This window comes from Tamandua tetradactyla, chromosome 8 (genome assembly GCF_023851605.1).
Source record: "Tamandua tetradactyla isolate mTamTet1 chromosome 8, mTamTet1.pri, whole genome shotgun sequence".
NCBI lineage: Eukaryota > Metazoa > Chordata > Mammalia > Pilosa > Myrmecophagidae > Tamandua > Tamandua tetradactyla.
Genome location: NC_135334.1, coordinates 54,681,231 through 54,696,734, shown reverse-complemented (window position 1 = coordinate 54,696,734; position 15,504 = coordinate 54,681,231). Strand labels below are relative to the sequence as shown.

Genomic DNA, 15,504 nt, shown 5'->3' with positions numbered 1-15,504 from the left:
CATCAGAGTTTCCTGATTGGTTGGATGGAAGGAAGCACGGATAGGTGAAAGAAGTGAGTGTTCAGATTTAAGAGTTACCAATAAAATGAGTTTAGTCTCTGAGACTAGTTTTCTCAACCTTATTAGCTAAATTCCTAGGTATTAAACTTTGAAAATATCAATTGTGTGACCAGCAGATGGATTATGAAAAGTAGTGCCTTGTGTGTAAAGTAAAATATCAATTAACTAATTCAGTTGCTATTTGTTGCTTAATATGTACCCAGCACTGTGCTAGATGCTAAGGTTTCAAGATGAACAAGTTCTGTATATGAAAGGGAAGACGGGTTCCTCTGAATTCATCTAAATCATTATATTCATAATTTTAAACAGTCTTTAAATCATGAAGAACAAAGCCATGCATCTCCTGCTTAGAATGTACTTTCTTCCCAAATGAGGTATGACAAAGTCTCCTTTCAGGTACTTTAACATTTTTCCGTAGACTTTATACTTTTTGCTTAGAAAATGACATCTCTCTGTAAAAAGGAAGATGCCCTCAATGAGGCTGTCTTTGATCAAGGAGTCAAGTAAGAAGGGATGGAAAGAAAGAGATCAGAAACACCAGGGGAGAAAGAAAAGGAAAATATCAACAAGAAACAAAGCAGAGCAAAGGTTTGCACAGTATCATTCTCCTATTAGACCAGAACACTGGAACCCAAATCACCTACTAACCTAAGGAAAAGCAGCTGAGAAATGTCCAGAAATAAATAACCTCTTTAGACAACTACTTTGTGAGAAGCGGCAGTAAAAGGAAATAGTGCAGAAATCCTCAGGGTAAGCTGATGAACTGGCGGAAAGTCTTGATAAGAGAAAACAAAAAGCCGGTCATTGGTTAGCCCTCCTGGTGGAGGAGATCCTTCAGGACATGTTGCAGCTGGCAAGAAGAGGCAATTTTTCCCAGGTACCATTGGCCTGGTGCTTCAGGTTCATTGGTTTTCACTGAGCCGATTTTACTTTTTGATCTTAAAACAGTCACTCTTTGCCACTTGGACAAGAGTAAATGATAAATAAAGAAAACTTGTCTCGACCACTTTGGAGCACCAGTGTGTCTTTAGTGAATGGAAGAAATGACCAAGACTTGTAGCAATGTCAGCCCACATTTTAACTCATTCCATCTGGTCTCCTGAAGTCTCACTTACCCCCAACATCTGGTGGAGGTAGTGATATTCTGGCCCTTGGTTATACAGCAGGAAGGTTTTCCAGAAAAGGAGGACATTCAGGGAGAGCCAGATGAGCTAAAACAACCAGACAAAGAGAAAGAGAGAACAAAAAATTAAAAGCACATTACCTGATGACTGGAAACCAAAATTATGTTCCATTTTTTAATGGAACCTCTGACAATCAGTAATTGCCAAAAGCGTTCTCAATTAATCAGCAAACTTAAAAACACTTGGGGGCGGGGGTGGGGTGGGGAGGTGAATATCTGACCTCACCCAGTTCCTTCACCTGCTATTAAGCATTTGAGAGCAAACGGGTCCCTTAAATAATCTGCAGATGTCCACTGTAGACATTAGTAACTAAGCAATGCGTCACATTCACCATATCCGAAGTGCTCTATACTGTTAAAATAATACATCAAACAAAAGCAATCTGGGAAAAGAGCAAGGAAAGGAAATATCGAAAGGGTTAAAAAAGGGAAAAAAAAACTTTTTTCGCTTAAAGTGACCGTGTTCCCCCTACTTCCACATCTGCTCTCCAGAGTTCACATGCATTTGAAAGAAGGGAGAATAGTTATCTACAGGTATTAATAGCGCAAAGTTTTGTTAGCTAAGGATGTCGAATTAGAAGGAAAATTTTCCACTTCCAGCTTCCCACTCGCGCACGCTCAGAGAATGAATCAAAATCGCTGTTCGAGAGACAAAATGCAAGGAGAGCCTAGCCCGCCATCCTACCAGGCAGAGGTGTTTAACCCCTTCGTTGGCCAGCCAGCTCCTCCAGGACACAGCCATGCCGCCGGCCCCGCCGCGCTGCGCTCTCCGAGAAGCAGCGGGCAGCGGCCCGGTCAGCGGTTACAGTTGTGCGGCCTGCGGGGGGGCCGGGTGGGGACCGAGGGTCAAAGAGTGAGTGGAAGCCGGGGCTTGGCGCTGAGCCAGCCCAGGCGGGGTCTGCGCCCCGGAGCCGGGTCTTCCGGGCGCCGCGACTCGGGCTGGAGCCCGCGGACCCAACCCCGCGCTCTGAGCGCGCGTTCTCCCGCCCCGCGGCCGCGACTACACGCGCCTGCCCCGCCGCGCCGGCCCCTTTGTCTGCGCGAGATCTTGTTGTTGTGGCTGCTGCTGCTCAGGATGTCCCGGGCTGGGAATTGGGAGGCGTCCCCCTCCGCCTCTAGCCCAGGCCGCCCAGCCCCGAAATACCGACGAAGAGGTGTTGAATGATACCAGTAATACAAGTGGGGACCCTCGGCTGAGCCCTCGCGCGCGCGCACGCACGCACGCACACACACTCTCACCCACACATACAAATCTAGTTATTTGGGATTGACTTCCCCCATCACACCACCACCAAATGTTCAACTCATAGAGGGCCTTGTTTAGGAATTTTGAGCCGGAAATTGGCTATTGTGTACTTTGAGCGCCCGTATTCCCGTCCAACCCCACCAATAATCCATCCTATCCTCAAATCAAATCACAGCTCACAACCTGATACCTAATGCCTCACAGCCTAATGCTGCCCTACACTCCTCTGCAGGCCATCCCATATTGATGCTAAACATTTTAGAAAACGCTGAATAAAAAGAGGCCAGGGGGCTAATGGTTAAATTTGAAACAATTCTCGGGGGGAGGAGGGAGGAAGCTCTGATTCACACTATGTAGGATTTTGCCGTTTACTACCTAGCAGAGTTAGAGTCTGTCTAATAAGAGGGATCCTCTCCAACTTGTACCCGAGTGCCTGTGAAGGCTAAAAAGAGTGCAGAATTGACTCAAGCCATCTAACCCACACTGCAACGTATTCGTTAGATATGTCAGGATTAGGGAATAGAAAATTTCATTTATATAGAAGAATGTTTGGCAAGTTAAGAAAAGAATATTTGACAAAAGGTAAGAAAAGTAGCTAAGTGCTCAATAAAGATTTGTTAAGCCAAGAACGTTCTGAAGGTGGCAGGAATTAACCATTAGTAGCCGAATTTCACTTTACAATTTCTTGTAAAGTGAAATATATTTTAAAACACATGCCAGAATATAATTCTAAAATTTCATAACATCATACTACCTTTACTACATGCAATGTATATATCCCGATTAATTTCATGATGCTCTAATGATTACAGCTATCTGTTTGAAAATTTTGTATGACTCTATATCATGACTCTGCTAAATTTCATGCACTTCTTTTTGATGTATGTCTCTAGTTTCAGTATGCTCAAATACTGAAAACTGCCTCAAACCTTTCTGGAATTAGGGAGCATATTATTTATAAATAACACCCTGTTCTTATTGACCCTATGGACTAGAAAAAAGCACAAAGAAGAATTCCTGGAGGATGGTCAAGTTCTGGGACACATTGGAATTCTCAAATCACACCCCTAAATAACCATCTATGATAAGTTGAATTATGTACCCTCCAAAATATATGTTCTTAGTCTTAGTCTGCTTTCCTGCGGCTGTGAACCCATTTTAAATAGGACATTTTGAAGATGTTATTATTAGTTAACATGTGCCTAAACTGAACGAGGGAGGGCCTTAATTCAATATGGCTAAATTCCTTATAAGCAAAGGAAGTAGGACACAGGAGAACACAAAGCAAACACGGGGTGGAGGGGTAAGCAGGAGGTCAGTGGGCACCCGGAAGAGAAAGGAGAGGACATCTCTGTGTTAAGGAGAAAGCTAAGGAACACAAGATTGCCCCATGAATAGAAAGCTACTGAACTCAGGAGGAAACAAGCCTTCCAGCCTTCAAAAGTGTGAGACAGTAATTTCCCATTGTTTACGCCAACACTTTGTATGGTATTTGTCATAGCCACCTGGTAACTATGTCACCATGCTAGAGCTTTAATTTAAGGAAGAGGGAAGGGAATCTGGCAAAGTCTTTAGGTTCTTTGTCATCGGTTGAGATGAGTGAAACAATTGAAGACTAGTAGGATAAAAGAGAAAAATAGAAGAGATTTTAAAGGCTTGGCTTCTTCCAGGAACAAAAAAGAAAAAGACAAAAATAATGGATAGTTAGTGGCACTTCCCTGTCTTACTTAATTCTCATAGTAGCCCTCCATGTAAAGGTGAGTTCCCCCACTTCATAAATGAGGAAACTGAGGTTAGAAGATTAAAAAGCTTACCCGAAGTGGCAAAAATGGATTTATCTATAGTTCAAATAATCCACAATCAGGTAATTGTGTGAAATCCTTTTGTAAAGTGATAGAATGCCATACAAATATTGATGATGATGATAATGATCTTGTAGTAGCCCTATGAAAGAGGCCCAGAATCTGACATTTTATCTTGCCTTATAAGGAAATGGTACTTACTGCAAGCCATCCCCAAAAGGCAGAGCTATTGCCATGTTTATGCAGACACTCTTATTAGTAAGGTTCTTTGCCATTTGATACTCTTAAGGCCGATTGATTAGTGCAAGTACTCTTTCCCAAGCTACGGAAAGCTTCCTTAAAAGTAGAGGGGAGAAGTTCTGTAAACTATGTCAGTATTTAGAAAATCATAGTGAAAATCACACTTTTGCTAGTAAAAGACTTCACAAGAGAAACCTTTACTTTTGGCTTATAAGATAGTAGAGTAATGCTGGATATTCACTGCTGATTATAAACTGATTTGGAGTTAGAAATGTTCTTGTCCTATTATAAAATACTTAATAAACACAGAGGCTTTTTCTTTTTTTTTTTTACTATAACCCTTTATGTCTCAGCTCTGAGGCACACTTCTTCCATGAAGCTTTTCCTAACTCACCTCCTCCCTCCTTACTCACACAGACTCATTATGGTGTTGCACACTCTTCAGTATATTCATCGTACTTGTGCACATGATCATTACTGCATTTTTCACATATGCATTAATTATATGTGTGTGTGTGTGTGTTTGTCTAATTTTCCTAATAGACTGATCTCTTTAAAAACAAGGAAACTATCTTAGTTATTCTTATTCTAGGACTTAACACAAAGCTGGATACTTGGTAGGAACTCAAAGAATATTTATTAAATGAATGAATAGTGATTAAGTCTGTCATCCTTTTTGTGCCTCTGTCTCTTGGTCCAGTTTCTAAAATGTAACTTTCCAGCAATACAATTGTCAAAAGAAATGCTACTGCAAATAGTAAAAAGAGAGCTTTATTAACAACATAACAGTTTGCAAATTGAGCAACACCAAATAAAAGCAGTTCTGCCAAACCATTCAGGAAGCACTGGGTAGTTATAGTCCAAAAAACAAAGCAAAACAAAACAAAACAGAGAAAATGGCAGTTATCAGGCAAGTGCTGTTCTGGAGGCATATTAGAACATCAAGGCAGAAGGAAATTTGTCTGAAACTCATCATTCATAGATTAAACTTCTTTTTCTTGTCCTGTTTCCTGTAAGTCTCCTTCTCAAAACTGTGCATTTCTGAAATCTGACTGCTTCAGCTGTGTTGTCCACTTTATTTGCCTCCTTTCCTGGGAGGAATTTTGTAACCCAGGGCCTGAAGGTCAATTTAGAGTTCCTTTAACACAAGAAAAGTAGCTGCTTAAACGGATAATTAACTACCAGGATTAAAGGAATGGACCCTTGAAATGGGTCCCTTATACTAGAGAGCAATATATGCATTTGAGACAAGTAGGTTCTTGTATTAGTTTCCCGAGGCTACTGTAACAAATTACCATAAACTTAATGGCTTAAAATAACAGAAATGTATTCTCCCACACTTCTGGAGGACAGAAGTTTAAAATCAGTATCACTAGGCTAAAATCAAGGGGTCCAGAGGACTGTGTGCCTCTGGAGGCTCTAACAGAACATCTGTTGCACCACCTCTTCCAGTTTCTGGTGGCTGTTGACATTCCTTGATGTACAGCTGCATCTATATTCTCGTTTCATTACTCATACCGCCTTCTTCTCTATGTGCAATTTCCCTCTGTCTTACTTTTATAAGGACACTTGTGATTAGATTTAGGGTTTACCCAGATAATCCAGGAGAATCTCCCCAATATCAAAATCTTTAATTTCATCATATCTGCAGAGATCCTTTTACCTCATGTGGTAACCCTCCTGTGTTCAAGGGATTAGGACCAGCTAGTTTTGAGTGTCTATTGTTCAGCCTAATATGGTAACTAAACGAAGGTAACTGATGTAATTTCCTTTCTTCAGTTGCATATGCCAGCCTTAAAGAAGGAGCTTTTGAGAAAATCCACCTTAAGGAATAAAAATTAGGATGATAGTTAGCATTTCTAACAAGAAGTAAAAAATTATAGACCAGGAACTAAGTCTGATAGAATTCAGTAAGGTTTCTCCACCTTTGCAACTTGATTGAGTTTGCTTATTATCCTATATGTCATTATCAAGATTGATTAGCATTAAAACTTAAAATGACGAAAGAGATTCTTTCTTAGAAGTAACAGAGAGGTCATTAGGAAATTCTATCCCAGTACACAACATAATAGTTGAGTTGTGCAGAAAATTCCTAAAGATCTTGTTTAGTGACAGTGGCATTAAAGAGAAAGGGAAACTAGAGCAGGTTCCTGAGTCCTGTGACGAGGAAGAAGAGCCACCAGGGAACCAGTGAGATATATCCCAGAGTCTTAACGTTCACAAGTCTGGACACAAGTTCCAGACAGTGACTCATTGTCATTTCTATATGACAAATATAGACCATCATCTGATTCAGTCATTCAGGAATGTCTACCACATACTCAATACTGCTAGCTCAGCTCCCTGAACAACGCTGAAGAAGTTGGAGAGGTTCTTAACACCATCAAGGACTAGATACTTTGTTGGAAAAAAGGATTACAAATTTGAAAGCCATTTGAGAACACCAGACTGAAGAGGTTCCACAGAAGTTTGTGAAGTAAAATTGAATAATAGTGATCTTTTGTTAAAGTTGTCCTACATTAAACACTTTTTCAGATTTCCAGATTTATAGACCTATAAAATTTCAAAAAGAAAATATACGTGAAAATCATCATAGCCTTGCTAACTTTTTGCACTGCAAGTAAAAACAATTTTGAAAATGAAGAAAACAATAAAAATATCAGCCACTATCAGATTCATTAAAGATAATTCATTTATTGCAAAAAAATTTTAAATACCATATACCTGCAACTTTCAAAGAAACTCATTATTTACCCCCTCTTTTCTTTCATTTCACAGCAGACATGTGATGATTTTTCATTATTTGATTCTCAAAACGTTTCTATAAGAAGGGTAGGACTATTCTTATCTTCATCTTAATTTCATAGATGTGGGAACTAAGGTCATGGAAAATAACTCTCTTGCCCAAGGTCACTGTGGCATTAAGGTAGTTAATTCCCAGGACCCAAGAACCCTACTACTTTCTATACACCATATAGTTTCACTGAACCAGGACTTGCATATTTTCTGATCTCTTATACTTCAGGCTCTAGAGGGCACTAAGGTCAGCTGTTCTCCACAATGATCCAAGGTGTGTAGGAATTTTCCAGTGAGCCATTGTACCAACAACACAGCACATACTCTGAAAAGACTGACTTGTCTACTGTTTATGATATTATTTATCCTTTTCTCTTGTGTGGCGCTACCTGAACACACATGAACAGAATAATTCCCAGATGTTTGAGTTATTTTATTGTTCTTAAACTTTTTAACAGAAGAAAGGTCCTGGAAGGCCCCCTGCAAATATTCTTAACACCTGCTTCCAGGTCTCTGTACTTTCAAACAGCTTTGAAATATTAAGGGACTAAATCTGGAATTCTTCCCTAGTAGCACTTCATTCTCTGCACAGGTCATAAAAATTTAAACTGTAATTGTCAGCATTCAAGTTAAATAATATAAGTTTTAGAATCATAAAATATCAGAGTTAGAGTGGACATTAGAGAGCATCATATCTTCCACTGGTTTTGTGAGAGAGGAAATTGAAGTTCTTCTCTGAGGCTCTTGAGCATTCCATGCTCCCTCATGCCACAGGGCCTTTCCAGATCCTGAACGCTTGTATTTATATGGTCATACCTGAGCTTATTTGACTAATATCTCTCGGTCATAGATGTGAGCACCGTATCTGTTTTTGCTCATTCCGATTTCCCCAGAGCCAAGCACAGGATAGAGTGTAGCAGGTGCTCAGTAATTATTTTGAGTTAATGAGATGAAAACTGGGAGGGAAACGTATATCTCCAAAGTTCTCTTCTAGCAATCTTTTCACATTGACATCCACCTTTCTACACTGACGTGGTATTCAATGCTTCTTTAATTCTTTCTCTTCTCTTCCTCAAACATATCCTATTTTCTCAGCTCGTTGTGGCTATGTACATGCTCTTCCTGTTTCTTAGCACATCCTACCTGGATGGTCTGAGATTCTCCAAACTCAGGACAAACCTTACCTTCCTGTTAGTGTATTTTCTAGATTGTTTCTCTGATTAGACTGTAAACACTTTAAGGACATGCAATTCCTCTTTATCACCTAGATCCTGGCACAAAGCAAGTGCTCAAGATGTATTTAAATGAACAAATAAATGAATGAATGAAAGTCCAGCACAAAGTTATCAATTTAGATTATTTTCAAAATGAAAACTCAGTCATTTGATTCTAATTGCCAGCAGTATAGTAAAGGTTTAGATTAGAACTTGTTGGAAAACAATTTCAGGAATAGAAAAGGAAAAAAAAACGCCTTGACTTTTGTCTTGCCTGCCTCCTTGACAATTTCCCATGGAATTTAGCCTTCAACCAAATGTCTTTCTTACCCTTCAAGAATTTGAAACTGGAAATTTTAAAGAATATTCTGTGTTTTTTCCCCTTTCTCACATTTTCCCCCATTTTCACATATTTTCCCCCATTCTCACTCTTATTTACATGCTTATGGTATCTTAAATGTCCCCAATAATAATGTATCACACTATATAATTCATATTGGTTTATCTATCACCCCAGTGGGAATCAGATACCGTGAAGCCACAGAAGATAAATAATTCTGATTTGTTTTTCCAAAGACAGAAAAAGTGTATGACTAGGTGCATAGCAGGAGAGCATATGGCCTAAAATCTGTCTCCCAAACTTCAGTAATTGATAGTTTTATTAGAGAAAAAGATGGGCAGGGTTTAGGATAATGAGCACAGTTGCCCCAGATGTTATAATTAAAAGTGATATAATTATTGAGCATGAGCAGATTGAATACATGCTTAGGTACAGAACGTCTGTAAAAAAATTGTTGAATGAGGTATGGGTGACTTGTAAGTTCAAGTCTAAGCTTCTGTGCATGTCAGGTGGGCCCATTTTAGTTAGATCCAGCCTTGATTATCAAGGTTACTTTGAACTTGGGGTGGATTAGTTCTGGGTTAACTCACGACCTTCATTAATAAACATTGGTGGCTGTCTCTAGTGATCACAGGACACTAAACTGGAAACAAATGAAGATAGTCACAAGGTTCTTACAATCACAGGGGCAGAAGATAAGGGCTATACAATCATTATCAGAGGTCAAGGCAGCTGGATTACAATTTAGAGACTTCAGGAATTTCCCTCTGTCTGCTCCAATATACCAGAAAACAAAAAGGAATATCTATATAATGATTCAGCAATCAAAATCATCCTTAAAATCCTGATTTTTCAGTTACAGTTCCTCCCTTTCATTTGATAATTATCTCTCAATCTTGAGGGGTATTTGGGCAACAACTCTTCTAACTGCTTTAAGGTTGAAAAGGGCCATTGTCATTAAAGAACAAAACGATGCTACTGATGAAACTTGTTCTTGAAGAGTCCAGTATTTCTGGGTTTCAGAGGTTCTCTGGCACTGGAACAATATAATTCTCTTTTTTTTGTAATACCATGGCCTAGCACACTGCCTCCTGGTCATACTCTAGTCAATGGATATTAGACAAACAAAATACTATTTAAGATTCTGTCCCAGACTATGCATCACTCCAAAGTCTTTGCTCAGAACTTTGCTACTGGGTTAAACAGTGAGATTGAGTGAAAAACTATAATAGGGGTAAAACAATGTTAAAAAATAGTAAATTATGCATATAATATGCTTTGAGCATAAAGGTAAAGACAATATTCTGAAGGATGGTAAAGAAATAAGATATTAGGAATTTGGATAGCCTTGTGAATGATACATGACTGTCCTCCTGTATGTCTTACTTCTGGATTCCATGAGACAAAGAAATAAAATTCTGCTTTGTTTGAGCCACTATTTTTTGGATTGCAGCAGCTTAGTTTGTACTCTATTGTTACAGAAATTGTCTCCTATTAAGTGCGCTACTGCCATAATGAAAACCAAAAATGCACTCTACTAATTTAGCAAATTGAATGGCAGGTAGAGTGGACCACACTCAGGCTAGAAAGCTATGCCTCTTTGTTATACCATTCCAAAACATATGCTAACTTGGAAACAAAAGTACATGGCTACTAAGTTTGTACCTTTAGGAGACTAGGCTAAAAAATGTCAGGTTTTTGGTGTTTGTTGGCTGCTGCTTGGAAATCTTAGCAAAGCACTAGGTGAGATACGATATTAAATTAGGCAGGAAATGACCCATTTGCAAATAGAAATAGAAGGGAATAAATACAGCTTTTCTAATGGAGAGTCTCTTTGTCTGTGACTTACAGTCTAAAAAGATTTAAAGTCCATTAATTCGGGACCTCAAAGGGTTGAAAAAGCCAACTGCTTCAACATCATGGACAGCAAAAGATTGTCACACAGAACTAGCCCAGTGGCAAAGATGAGTTTAAGATTGTTGGCTTCTTCCATGCTTTCCAAATGTTTAGTTTTAGATGACACCTAGGTAGTTAACATTCAGCTAAGAGAAAGAGAAATGAGCATAGCAAAGAGGACTATAAATAAAAGAGAAGAGTATAGGATTAAAAAGTCTGTCCAAAAGTTGTCTTGTGGTTACTCTAAATGGAATTGACTGGAAACAAATAAACATGAGAACTTCAATGGAATTTTATTTTGAAGGAATTTTATTACCAATGAAACCACAAGCCTGGCATACAAGGGCCTATGATTGTTAGATCTCTGACACAATACTCAGGCCCCCAAAGCTCCGTCAGTGAGAGCACAATCTCACATTTCCCCCTTCCAATGTAAATAGTGGACAATAAGGAACTTCCAAAATACACAAAGCCAAAACTTCAGGGGTCAAGGGACAAGGAAGATATTCCAAGTGGAACCAGAGTTAGGCAGATAGGTTGATCAAGTAACAAGCTCTTCCCAGGATCATTTATCACCCGCTCTAAACCAAAATATGCTATGTGACTTCCATTCTCTACATTTCTAAATGGGTGTTTCTTGGGCAGTTATCCCATCACTATCTACTGTTCTATATCAGGACTGGGGAAAGTATATAACTTGTGTTTAGTTCATTGGTTGCTAGATCAGAAGAAGCTGCTTCCATACCTGATAGAGAAGACGTCATCCAGTCCTGGATTTTCAGCTGCATACAGTCACTGGATAGGACTTAGGAGGATTCTCCTGGAGATAGTTTGAGTATGTTTGTGAAGGACAGTGAGGGTATGTGATTACTTCTGTGGCTAAAAAAGCAATCAGAAAAAGAGTCTGCTAATTGTGCATAGTTACTTATTCTTTCCTTGTCCATTTAATAATAGAACTCCTAGAGGCTTACCTGAGCATAGAACTTCCCAGTTAGAAACTATATTCCCTGGCCTTCCTGGTATGTAAAAGTGGACATGTGACTAAGTTCAGGACAATTAAATGCAAGTAATGTTTTGAACCTTCTAATCATGCCCATCAAATGGAAATTACATGGAATACAGTTCCTCTCTCTTTCTCCTCTCTTCAGATGTGCTGATGAACAATCTTTGACCAGGAAGATAAAGACCAGACTCTAGGAAATAGCTGAGCAACACAGTTGAAGTAATCAGGTCCCTGAATAACCTCCAAAGCAAAAATCTCTGCTAGCCACAATTGGTTGGACTCCCTAGGAGAGAGAAAAATATATGCCAACTTGCTAAATCCACTGTATTTTTGAGGTTTATATGTTACAGTAATTTTTTCTATAACCTAAGGATTATATTGGATTATGAAATTACAGGTTAACAACCTAAAAAGCCATGTTAATTTTTTTCTTCTGAATGGGTGTTTTTGGGCAGTTATCTTGTTACTTTACATATCATTACTAATAAGTTAGGGGCTGTATCTTAATCTTTGTATTCCTAGCACTTATCGTATTACCTGACTTGGTAATAAACCCTCATTTCTTTTATTAATTAGTCAATTGATTCACATAATGACAATACCAGTGTAAGGATTGTTATATATCTAAAAAGCTTTTTAAATGAATATTTATTCTGCCTCCTCTACCTATTAATTATAGTTATTTCCCTAGTGTCTAGCTCTGTGCCTTCCCACAAAGAATTGAATTTAATTACTTATCATAGCTCTTCTATCTAGATGAAAAATGTCCTTGATCTGTTCTACAAAATTCTAATCACTTATTTTAACAACAAATTTAGAACAGACAGTAGGCTATGGAGATGCATTAAGTAACAGAGGATTTAAAACATCCTTTTTATATATTTATAGATCCACAGCCAAATTTTCAGTAACAATTCAATAATACAGTGCAAATATTCCAAATTATTATGAGGTAACACAGAAATAAGTCCTCAAATGACTTTTCCCACCCAGACTTATACAAAAAGAGTCCAAATCTATTTGTGATAATCATCTGAGTGGTGTTATTCATTAATATGTACTCTACAAGAGTATAAAAATAAGGAACATGCATGGGGAATATAAGAATAATATAACTGTGCCACAATGTTCAACAGAATGGAAGAAAACACTACCATTCAATTTCCTGTTGATAATCAAATTGCTTTCCTCCTGCAACTTCAGGGGTAATAGATACGCTATTGTTTCCCTCAGTAAATAAATAATCAGATTGTAAAACTGAATATGCCAGTTTAGGGAGACAGCCTGATTTATTGGACAAAGCAGTGAACTGAGAGATAAAAGACCTGGTTGGGATGGCCAAGTGAGTTGTATTTTCTGGTTCTTTTAGTTTTGTGATTTTATAAATTTCCAAGTTTATAATCATAACATTAAAATTCCACCCAACATACATTAATTGAGCAATATACTTTGTGTTAGGCACGTGGGGCCCAGAGTATTTGAAGATATAAAACAGCCTGCTAAACATCGGCCTCAGGTCTGAACTTTTTGGAAAGAATGATTCAGCCCTTGTTATATAGTCATGATTCAGCAGCAGGCATTATGTAATTTTTTTGGCATGTTGCCACCTTTGTGTAACAATGATATAAAAACCCAGTGTAGATTGCAGTGCAGAGGGGAATTAATAAAGCTTGACCACTCTACCAGTGGCTCCTTGTGCTTTCTTTCAATTTGCTATGGGGCTGGAATGACTGAACCTTGAGCTGGGATCTGACATTTGGTGTAGTTGGCAGGTTATGGTGAGTGGCCCCTCTGCCCCAGAGGATGAAAGACCAGATGGGATGTGGCCCGCTATAGGTTTGTGGTATCCCATAGTAGCTGTCTTGCTGCACTGGTCTGCTCTGGAGGCTTGAGATCATGTGCATCCCCCCCCCCCCCCCCCCACTACAGGTGATTGTTAAGCCTCTGAGAGACTTTTAAGCTGACATCCTGGTTCCCCAGTGTGGTGTGGTAGGGAAGGTGTCTTTTTTTGTTTTTGAACTGTTCTGCGAGAACAGCATAAGGAAGCTGCAGCAATAGCAAGAAGAATTGGAAACCCGGGTCCAAGCCCTGGAAGAGGAAGTGGCAGTGCTGGGGCCGCCTGGAATAGAAGGAGTCAGATTCTTGCCACTCTGGGCAAGTACCTCCCCCTTATTTCATGCCTGCCCCATAGTAAAACAATAGGTCATGCATGACCGGCCCTTAGCACTAGGGGTGCCCCGGAGGACCCCCACAGGTCCACCAGCAGACGACATACATGGCATATACTCCGGAGGGACTCTGGGATCTTGTGAAACAGGTACTGTCAAAAACCTGGCAAAACACTCCCAGCATGGCTGTTATGCCTGTAGGATGATGGAACCAACAGCTGGAAACTCTCAGAAAGGGAGAAGGTAAAGCTAGTCTATCATCCATCATCCCTACGACAGCATATACAAAGCAGCCGGCAGTTAGCACAAGGAAATCATTCATTGATCAACTGATAAGTCTGGCCCAACAGGTCTGGTGAAATCTGGGAGAACTCCCAGAGATTTTAAGTAAATGCACTATGTACATGGGCTTAGTCCAAATCATCCGGGAAATGGGAATGCAGCAGAAGATGTTCCAGGTCCAGTATAGAACCCCTGATAATGAGCTGTTTACCACCTGCACGAAGGACATGATTTTGACCATGGCACCTCCTGGTACCTTTGATGCCTTAGCTGTGATTCTGGCTCCCTATGTGGACCATAGTGTGCATGAAGTAACCATGGCCATGGCACAGTTGGGAGATGTGGAAATACTCAAATAATAAAAGGGGGTATATCCAGTGTGGAAAGGAGTAAGGCCACCAACTAAGTGGAAAATGCCCTGTGAATGGAGAGGAACTGGCAAAGCTGATGGACCCACCAAAGCATCTTGGTTACAAACATGAGTGGACCTGTTGGCTGCAGGGGTGTATCCGGCGAAGACTGATCAACAGCCCAATGAGGTATTATTGGCTTTGTGGAAAGAGTTGCCCCAAGAGCAATGATTCACCAAATGAAAAGGGAAAAAGCAAGCAAAATTTCCCCATTACACTTGTGTGATGTCTTATGAAGCAATGGGGTAAGCTTGGACTTGTTTGACCAACAGACTGGTTGAGGAGCCCAGGTGGCAGAGCAACTGGGAGACTGGAGGCCACATGTAGAACTATCTACATACTGGTCCCCCCACAATGTACAATGCACTTTAGCCACAGTGGTGCTGGGCATTGATTGTTTGCCACCCCGAGCCTATACAGTGTATATCTCCCCCATTCCAGAGTATATTTTGGGCCTGGACATTTACAAAGATTGACTTTGAGGACAGCCCAAGAAGAATTCTGGTTGCTAGTACAGGTAGTGAAACCAGTGCTTAAGGGTCATCCTCATCACCCCTCACTATGCTACTTGAGCCCCTAAGAGTCTGGAAGGTATGACAATACAGGCTGCCTGGAGGACATGAAGAAATTGGGCAAATGATCCTATAGCTGGAAAAGGCAGAGATCATGAAGATGGGCCACAGGCCCTATAACTGCAGTGTGGCAATCCGAAGGCTGGATAGCATGTGGAGAATAACTGTTGCCATTGATCTGTCTCTGGAGAGCCAGGACCAATTTGCTTTCACATAGGAAGGGTGACAATGGACCTCTGTGGTATTACCACAGGGGTATCTACATAGCTCTACCATTTGCCACAGGTTGGTG

General features: G+C 39.9%; 1 protein-coding gene across 4 annotated transcripts in view; it reads right to left on the bottom strand.

Annotated features, from left to right (window-relative positions):
- NOX4 (NADPH oxidase 4) overlaps positions 1-2,038 on the bottom strand; it is a 171,569-nt gene extending 169,531 nt beyond the window's left edge. For 3 of the 4 annotated variants that reach the window (XM_077113313.1, XM_077113314.1, XM_077113316.1), the window contains exons 1-2: positions 1,929-2,038; positions 1,176-1,271 (exon numbers count right to left, since the gene is read on the bottom strand). In XM_077113313.1, the coding sequence (XP_076969428.1) occupies positions 1,176-1,271; positions 1,929-1,985 (153 nt within the window). In that variant the 5' untranslated portion in view covers positions 1,986-2,038. Of the gene's footprint in view, positions 1-1,175; positions 1,272-1,928 lie in introns of those variants that run through there. The other variant, XM_077113317.1, reaches the window with a different exon arrangement.
- Between the last annotated feature and the right edge of the window lie 13,466 nt (positions 2,039-15,504).